Consider the following 9,433-nt stretch of genomic DNA (forward strand, 5'->3'; position numbering starts at 1 on the left):
GCTGGTGAGGGGTCTGGAGAACAAGTCTTATGAGGAGCGGCTGAGGGAACTGGGGTTGTTTAGCCTGGAGAAAAGGAGGCTGAGGGGAGACCTCATCGCTCTCTACAACTACCTGAAAGGAGGTTGTAGTGAGGTGGGTGTTGGTCTCTTCTCCCAAGTAACAAGTGATGGGACGAGAGGAAATGGCCTCAAGTTGTGCCAGGGGAGGTTTAGATTGGACATGAGGAAAAATTTCTTTAGTGAAGGAGTGGTTAAACATTGGACCAGGCTGCCCAGGGAAGTGGTTGAGTCCCCATCCCTGGAGGTATTTAAAAGACGTGTAGGCGTGGTGCTTAGGGACATGGTTTAGTGGTGGACTTGGCAGTGCTAGGTTAACAGTTGGACTTGATGATCTTAAAGGTCTTTTCCAACCTAAACAATTCTATGATTCTATATGGAAAAAACCCTAAAGTCTTGCAAGCCAAGTAAGAAGAAAAGGGAGATCCAAATAAAAGGAGGGGAGCAGAAAAAAACGAGCTATGTAAGTTGCCTTTTTGTTTAACCAAACACTTTAAACAATTGCATAAGGAAGAAAAGTGACGAGTACCTGATACGAAATGTACGTCAGATACTTTTGCTGGAGCTTCTGTATCACTTTAAATCACACTGATGTTTTTCTCCTCCTTCACTCCCCCCTTGCCCACCCGTGACTGTACACATTCTAATTATTTTTCTCTTTTCTTGAACAGGAGCAAACATGGGGCTACCAACTACATTCCAGAGCAGTTTTTAGATGACTTTATTGATCTTGTTGTGTGGGGTCATGAACATGAGTGCAAAATAGCTCCATCACAAAATGAACAGCAACGTTTCTATGTTTCTCAGCCAGGAAGTTCAGTGGTGACATCTCTGTCCCCTGGAGAATCTGTGAAGAAGTGTGTGATCTTTTCTTTTTGTTCTTGTTTATCCCTCGCCTTATATCTCTCGTGTGTTTTGTTGAGAAAGGAAAAATACTTCTATTAAGTATGAAAGGACTTGTGTTATAGTATGGATTAGCTTCACAGTGTGACATAACAAATGAAGTAGATGGAATCAGTGCCTAGAATAACTTTTGCTTTACTTAGGATTAAACTTAACATTTGAAGCAAATGGAACTTATCTAAGAGGAGTTACACCCTGATAAGTTGGAATACGAGGAACTGTGTACAACCTAAATATAATGGAACTGAAGTTTGGCAGGGCCAACCCTGAAGTACAGATCCAAGAACTTCCTATAGCTTTTAAACTTTTGTCCCTGAAAAGTAAACATGAATTTAAAACAGATCTTTATACTATACTTCTCTTAAGTTTATCTTCTATTAAGTTACCTTTCTCCTTCTAGACACATTGGTTTGCTGCATGTTAAAGGGAAAAAAATGAAAATGCAGAAGATTGCTCTAGAGACAGTGCGAACTTTCCACATGGAGGATATCGTTCTAGCTGATCATCCAGATCTTTTTAATCCTGACAATCCTAAAGTAACTCAGGCAATACAAGCATTCTGCATGGAAAAGGTAACTTGTAATGCTAACAGTATATGGATAACAGTGTATGGACAGGGAATGAGAGCTGTGACTGGTTTTGAGACTGGAAGATGAGAAATCTTGTGTCTTGCCCCATGTTATTTGAGACGGACTTAGGCAGTGTTTCCATAGGAAGCTGATTCCATGACATTCACTGCAGCCTTGGCTTCCAGGTTCCTTGACTGGAATGACCTATTAAAGTAGGCTGGAACTGCTTTGTGGGGGTCCGTATAACCCTTGTACAAAAAATCCCGCCTAACTGTGGGGCAGTGTTGGATGTGCACTTTGGAACCAGCACAAATACATGCACCGAAACCAAGAGCTGGGCTGTGCAGTGTGAAGTAGCAGAAGTAACTAAGCAGGTTTATTAATTGCTCTTGGTTCTTAGGCCTGTATAAGTCTCTTCCTGCTTTTCCCTGAAACTAGAAATTTAGCAAAGGATAATGGCTATAAAGTAAAATAGTATGAGTGATCAGTGATGTAGATACTGCTGGACTACGCTATATCTGAAAGGTAAGCCTTTCATTGTGACTTTTTTCTCATTCATTCTTACGGCTTTTGGCTAGATACTGGTACCTATGTGTGTTCAGGGATGAGAACACATCCTACAATTATTTTTGTAGTTCCCCCCTGCAGCTGGATGTATTTTAAGTTATACTTGAAGGGTTCAGGCATCTGTAAGAGAACAAAGTGGAACTGAATTTCTAATTCTGCGTCACAGGTTGAATTGATGCTGGACAATGCAGAAAGAGAACGCTTGGGAAATCCGCGCCAGCCAGAGAAGCCTCTCATAAGATTACGAGTAAGAAATTGTTGTTTTGATTGCTTTGTTTTGAAAGGTCACTGTGAAAAGTTTCAAAGCAAAGTCATGCCTTTTGTATAAACACATAATATATAAAATTTCTTGCTGTGTACAGGCAAATATCGATCGCCTTCATACCATGATTCTGTTTACCTGTGGTATAACTAGTATTCTACGGTAAAGGATGAGATTGGTCGCAAGTGTACTTCACTGCTGGTCTGAGTAAGGGCATCAAAAGTGGCTAATTACAGAGAAGTTTTTCTTAAGTCATATTATCCAGTGTTTGTTCCTAACCTAATTTATGGAAACTTTCCTGGAGACTAGTAAATGAAACAAGTTAGGAACAAGTTATGAATCTGGGCTGTTATTAGCTATTCTGTTAATATTATTATTAGCTATTATTATTCATTAACTATTCTGCATAATATGGTAAAGCATTAATTTTAGGTTGACTTATTTTTTACTTTGATTTTTCCTTTGAAGGGTAACAAACTCATCTTGACTTGTATGCCTTCTCTATCTCTGTTTCATATTTAAGTTTTTCCTTTCCTCTCTTAGGTTGATTATACAGGTGGCTTCGAACCATTCAGTGTCCATCGTTTTAGCCAGAAGTACGTGGATAGGGTGGCTAACCCAAAAGACATCATACACTTTTTCAGGCATCGTGAACAAAAAGAGAAAGATGGTAATTATAAAGGAAGGAATCATTGGCTTGCCTTGGTTTTCATTCTTCTTCCTTTATTTTGTTACCCAGCACTTGCAAAGGCTCGGTGTCTACCATCTAATGTCTTATAGGAGGAGTAAAGATGCATAGTCTCATTTAAGTGTATATATTGCACAAGTATTTCTGTTCTATTTCTGGGTTTGTCTAAAATTCTGATATTCAGCACAGCATCTTCTGACAGTTATGCATAAATAATTCCTTTTTCTTTGGCCTCAAACGTTATTGAGTTGCTTATAGTAATACATACAGCCCCACACCAGACTGAGTTACTCCATGATTCTATGATAATTACCGTGAAAGGCATTAAACATCTCACTCCTGAGACTTCTCAGAATGAGGTGGTTGGTTTTGGGCACTCTGCAGGAAAAGAAATGGGTGTTGTGCTTTTTCTCTTTGTTTTTTAATTTTATTGCTGTAGTAGTTCATTTGTTTATACCTAAAATAGTAACAGAGGGGATGGGCTTGAGAGATGTTTGTATATTTTTTTTTTTTTTAAAATTGAAGGTCCAAATGTACGACAGCATTTTGTTTGCCCTAATTAATCACGTGTATGAGGTGCTCTTGGCTTGTCTGTTCCAGGTATGTCTCTATTCAAGCATTTGTGCAAAACAAATAATAGCTGTTACTATTGTAGCATTTCTCACTGTGCCTAGAATTTTTAATAAATGGTTAATAGATGTTGCCCAAATACTGGATTTGTAATAGTCGCTAATGAAGATACAGCTTGCACAAGAACAGGCTGTGCTAAAGAACTTAGTATTTCACATTAGCGTATTGTAAGTACTCCAATTCCATTGACAGTTTTTACTTACACTGTCAGTTTTATAATGTTCAAAACATCAAGTTTCATGAATAAAAACTGCTTTTAGTGAGGTCTTTTTTTTAATTATGCTGTATTGATCTTGTTTTATTTTGCTTTGTTGGTTTTTTAATAGTTGTGTAATCTCATTAACCTTTTTGGAATACAAGGTAGCTACCACATCTGCCACCATGCTTCATCAATACATTTTAATTTTCCTACTTAATGTGCATCTCAGCTTCAGGAAGGGAATGTAAAAAGAATACCATGGTTCTTTGCATTGCTTTATTAGATACCCTCTAGGGTGAGGTATACAGGTATATGAGGTATACACCTCCCTTAAGGGAGGTGGCTAATAAAGCAGTCAAAATTTTCACTACATGTGCACCTTATGCTATAGTTCAGTACAGGTGTTGTTAAGACTTCATGAGTTCAGAAGTTGTTGTTTCTTTTGTCATAACTGCTTATATAACAAGGCTAGCAAAACAATGTTTTGTGCTTGCATGTGGCAGAAGTCTGGAAGCAGCCTGTAGTCACTTTATATGACTTTGCGTGGTATGTGGTAACCTCAGTTGATTATCCCTTTCATTCTTCTGTCATTCCTACCTTGCTGCCCGAGAATGGGGGGCAGCCTTAATGAGCTATGAACATTTTCTACTGAAAATCAGTCAGCGTGCTTTGGAGGAAAATGTCTTCTTTAGTAACAGAGTTACTTAGAAAAAAAAACCCTTGTGCTTTGATGGGTCCTTTGATTTTCTTCCATTTGTGATCTTCTAGAGTTCAGTTATAATAACCTTCAGGACATAGTGTTCAGTTTATAATTCCAGACATTTGATAGTTAGAAGAACACTTCTAACCTAGCTAGAGGTGGAGTTGTCTTGTACAATTGTTGCATCCGTTATGTATACCTGTGTTTCCAGACAATAGCCTATATAGTTAGAACAAAAAACCTTTACATATAAAAGGGACCACAATTCTTAAAAGGCCTATATTAATCTTTTTTCCTATTACTGTCAGCGGGATGATAATAATTAAAAGCTGCAAACGTGGGTGACAGTGCCACTGTGCTTTTCTATTCTAGACAGTGACCTTAATTTTGGAAAACTGGTTAGACCTGCTTCTGAGGGGATGACACTGAGGGTGGAAGACCTTGTAAAGCAGTATTTTCAGACAGCAGAGAAGGTATCTTTCTACCTTTTATGATTTTTTTTTTTAATGGAATATAATCTTTTTATCTTGTTTTGCTTTCTTAATGGAAGTAGTGTGCCCTGAAAAGACTCTGACGTTCACCAGGAAGTGAATTTATTTCCTATGTAACTGTATGTGAATTCCTGTATGAAGTATATGTCTTAGGTTAACAAGTAACTGTTGTATATAGGTTGTATAGGGTATGTGAACACATGCTGGTTTGAGAACATTAGGATAACTCTTCATGTGAACTTGCAGTGTCTGCCCTGTACTAAATGATGTGTCATGTTCTTACAGGAGGAAAATGTGAGGCAGCATGCTCTGAGTGAGAAGCTACCTTAATTTACTATAGGGTCAACGTGAGACTGACTGTACCATTTACTATTACCAGCTGACTTGGAGTAACTTGTTACTTTGCAGTATATTTTTGTCCTCAGACATAGTGCAATTCCACATTATATTTAAAGCAGAGCAGGAAGGAGGAAGAAAGCCCCCCAATAGTTTGCTTTCTCCCCACCCTTTCATTAAACCTGATTTGTTTCCTTTTCCCAACACCAGTGCAGTAACGTCTTAGAGGTAAAAAATAATAACCAGTGAGTCAGATGCCCAAATGCTTGATCTAGATGATCAAGCATAAGAGGTAAAGATCCCCCAAATTATATCATCTTGCCTAACCTTAGACACATGTTAGGTGTCAGTATTAGGACAGCATAAATCATGGCCCTGGAAGGGCTATTTGCCTTCTGGATATGATAGGGAACCCAGGGTGATTAGTTCAGAAGTAGGTACTTCAAATGTATGCCACCCCTAAATCCCATGAGAAAGGATAGCAGTGTCAAAGACAGGGCACTGTATTATTCTATGAAAAATGAATTTTTCTTTTAATCTCTTTTCCTCCCTTATTTTGCAAAGTTGTCCCTGTTACACCATCTTCCCAACTTGTTTGTATGTTCTTGTATAAACAGCTCAGTTACTGGTCCCTGCATTTGAGGACTGCTTCAGCAGCTCAATATCTGTAAAGACTTGAAAGAATCTGTTGATGTTCTGGGAAGGCTTGCAGTAGGGGGATAATATGTTTTAAGTTAACACTGGTAATGAAAGAAAGAGGGGCGGGGGGAAAGCGTATTGTGCCCCAAAATGATGATAGGGATCTTATACATTGTGTTAAGATAGCTTGTGCTTCAGGCTTTACTAGACACCTGATCTTGTCTGATTAGGGAAACAAAAGAGTACTTGGACCCTGAGGTGGCACAGGGCTGTAGCTGGATGTTCAAAAAATGTTAGACCGAAAATGTCTCACAAGTACAGACTCTGTTCAGTTCCAGTGTTGCTGGTAAGCTGAGGCCTGGGAGTTAAAACCACTGCTATTTGTCTCTTTAGCAAGCTTTCTGTTTTTTTTGCTTTGGAAGAAAGCTTAATTGCTGAAAGTCAACATGAACATTCTGCATCATTACAATCAGTCACTCTTTGGAGATGCTTATCTTTTTTTTTTTTTTTTTTAAACTTCTTATTTTATAATAGCTGTAAAATTTATTCCTCTGCGCAGCATTATTTCAGGGGAGGTTTTATGCTTCTGATGCAACCCTCAAAACAGTTCCTAAAGGACACCTGGAAAGACTAAAAATCATTAATAAGCATATGTAATGCTTATTACTAAGAAATTATCTGTGCTGTAGTTTGCAGACAAAAGAGGCTGCTATTTAAACGTTACTGTCCATATGGGGGTTTCGTTCTCAGAATGTCTTTTCTTACTGTATTGGGAAGGAGGCTAGAGAAGAGAATGGCTGTGAAACACCACCAGTAGCATCTACTACTTTTACTCATTAGTGGCTGTAGTAATATCTTAATGTAGAATATGTTGATGAATATCATCTCACTTGATGAACATGTGAGAACTATTGCTATTTACAGAATTGTATTTCAATAGAGTAGACTTCTGCTTAATAGCTCTTAATGCTTCATAATAATAATTTGCCCTGCTCTGTAACTGCCATTTTTTAATGTTAGAATTTTACAATAAAACTAAGTAATTTAGCATCTGTAATAATTCAGGGCCTGTTTTTAATAGCTTTTTTATGTCTCTGCAAGTTGATTGTAACTTTAATTTAAAAAAGGGAGGGGAACTAGGAAAGAATACAGTTTACCTTCTCTCCTCTCTCAGCAATACATTTCAGACAAATTATTTCAGATATGACTAGCACTGTAGTTTCTTTACTGTTTATGAAACTTTTTTCTTTGAGTCTGGAAAATACTCTGTTAAGTAGGTGTAACATTCTAGTAGCAAAAGGGTTGTAACTGTATTATGACAAGTAACATGTTGCAATTATTATTGCACTTAATCTTCAGTGCACGTTACTGTTTTTGGAACCAACTTAATGTAATATTTATCTGAAACAGCAGGAATATTACTCACTTTCTTTGACGGCAGATGCTTCTTAACAAAATGTTTTCCCCAATTATAAAGAAAGTACAGCTTTCACTTCTAACTGAAAGAGGAATGGGAGAAGCAGTGCAGGAGTTTGTGGACAAAGAGGAGAAAGATGCCATAGAAGAGTTGGTGAAATTTCAACTAGAAAAAACACAGAGGTTTCTTAAGGAGCGTCGCACTGATGCAGAGGAAGAAAAAATAGATGAGGAGGTAATATTCCGTTAATGTTAATTCCTTAGATAGTAGAAAAAACAGTGCTCAAACCTGGTTTAATAGATTTGCCAGTGTGTGGAGCATGTGCAACACTTGCCTCTAGTCATTTTCTGGAATTAATAAATACGGTGATGAAGTTTCAAATACATAGTTTAAAAGCTTGTACTGAAAATGGGGTTTAGGTATGCTTATACTGATTCTCACTTTATTTGCACACGCATGCATAGAAAAGATCTGTCACTCTAATATATGGAGAACTATATATATACACTGTGAGAAAGATGGTAGATATAATCTCTTCTTAGCTTTTTCATATTGGCTTAGGGAAGAGTGCAAGAACAGGGCAAGCGTAAAGGAAACTTATCCTTCAGGTGCTCTACTAGCTTCTAACTGCTTGCGGCTTAGGCTTTCCGGGAGACAAACCTGGTTTATGTGTACCTAGTAACCCTTAGTAGACTTCTCTGTCAACTTGTTGAGCTTCCACATGAGCCCATGTATTCAGTTGTAATAGTCAAGCATTGTATGACAAGTTGTTCTGCGGCTTAACTGTGCACTGTGTAAAGAATAATTTGGTGGGGGGACGAAGGTTGCACCTACCTGTTTTTTTGCTGATTGCTTTAATTCATAAGGGGTTGAAAGAGAGCATAAACAATAGTGCCTGTAGGTTTTCTGTGCCACTTTGGGGGGGTGTGGTGTGTGTTTGTCTTTTGGACTAATATCTTCTTTCCCCCTCACCCATCATATCTTTTTCCATACTTGACAAGTTGATCTTAGTTGTACATGTATTGCAACGTTTATCTCTTCTCAATATCGTTTTCTATCTTGCTTCTTCATCTCTACCCCTTCTTTTCCAGTTAATCATAGAATCATCATAGAATGGTTTGGTTTGGAAGGGACCTTAAAGATCATCTAGGTCCAACCCCCTTATAGGCAGGGACACCTTCCACTAGACCAGGTTGCTCAAAGCCCCATCCAACCTGGCCTTGAACACTTCCAATGGTGTTCACAATCAAACACATCCACAACTTCTCTGGGCAACCTGTTCCAGTGCCTCACCATCCTCATAGTGAAGCATTTCTTCCTTATCTCTAATCTCAATCTACCCTCTTTCAGTTTAAAGTCATTACCCCTTATCCTATCACTACATGCCCGTGTAAAAAGTCCCTCTCCAGCTTTCTTGTAGGCCCCCTTCAGGTACTGGAAGGCTGCTATAAGGTCTCCCGGGAGCCTTCTCTTCTCCAGGCTGAACAACCCCAACTCTCTCAGCCTGTCTTTGTAGGAGAGGTGCTCCAGCCCTCTGATCATCTTCGTGGCCCTCCTCTGGACAAAAAAGAGGTCTAGAATCACCTCCCTCGACCTGCTGGCCATGCTTCTTTGGATGCAGCCCAGGATACGTTTGGCTTTCTGGGCTGTGAGCACACGTTGACAGGTCATGTTGAACTTGTCATCAACCAACACCCCCAAGTCCTTCTCCTCAGGGCTGCTCTCAATGCATTCTCTGCCCAGCCTGTATTTGTGCTTGGGATTGCTCAGACCCATGTGCAGGACCTTGCACTTGGCCTTCTTGAACTTCATGAGGTTCGCACGGGCCTGCCTCTCGAGCCTGTCAAGGTCCCTCTGGATGGCATCCCTTCCTTCCAGTGTGTCGACCGCACCACACAGCTTGGTGTCATCGGCAGACTTGCTGAGGGTGCACTCGATCCCACTGTCTATGTCATTGATGAAGATATTAAACAGT

General features: G+C 39.1%; 1 protein-coding gene across 3 annotated transcripts in view; it reads left to right on the forward strand.

The window, feature by feature from the left end:
* MRE11 (MRE11 homolog, double strand break repair nuclease) overlaps positions 1-9,433 on the forward strand; it is a 24,273-nt gene that overhangs the window by 6,354 nt on the left and 8,486 nt on the right. For all 3 annotated transcript variants that reach the window (XM_009282169.2, XM_009282177.2, XM_019472817.1), the window contains 6 exons: positions 729-914; positions 1,361-1,532; positions 2,263-2,343; positions 2,902-3,028; positions 4,948-5,048; positions 7,519-7,692. In XM_009282169.2, the coding sequence (XP_009280444.1) occupies positions 729-914; positions 1,361-1,532; positions 2,263-2,343; positions 2,902-3,028; positions 4,948-5,048; positions 7,519-7,692 (841 nt within the window). The remainder of the gene's footprint in view (positions 1-728; positions 915-1,360; positions 1,533-2,262; positions 2,344-2,901; positions 3,029-4,947; positions 5,049-7,518; positions 7,693-9,433) is intronic.

This window comes from Aptenodytes forsteri, unplaced genomic scaffold, assembly GCF_000699145.1.
Source record: "Aptenodytes forsteri isolate BGI_AS27 unplaced genomic scaffold, ASM69914v1 Scaffold75, whole genome shotgun sequence".
Taxonomy (NCBI): domain Eukaryota; kingdom Metazoa; phylum Chordata; class Aves; order Sphenisciformes; family Spheniscidae; genus Aptenodytes; species Aptenodytes forsteri.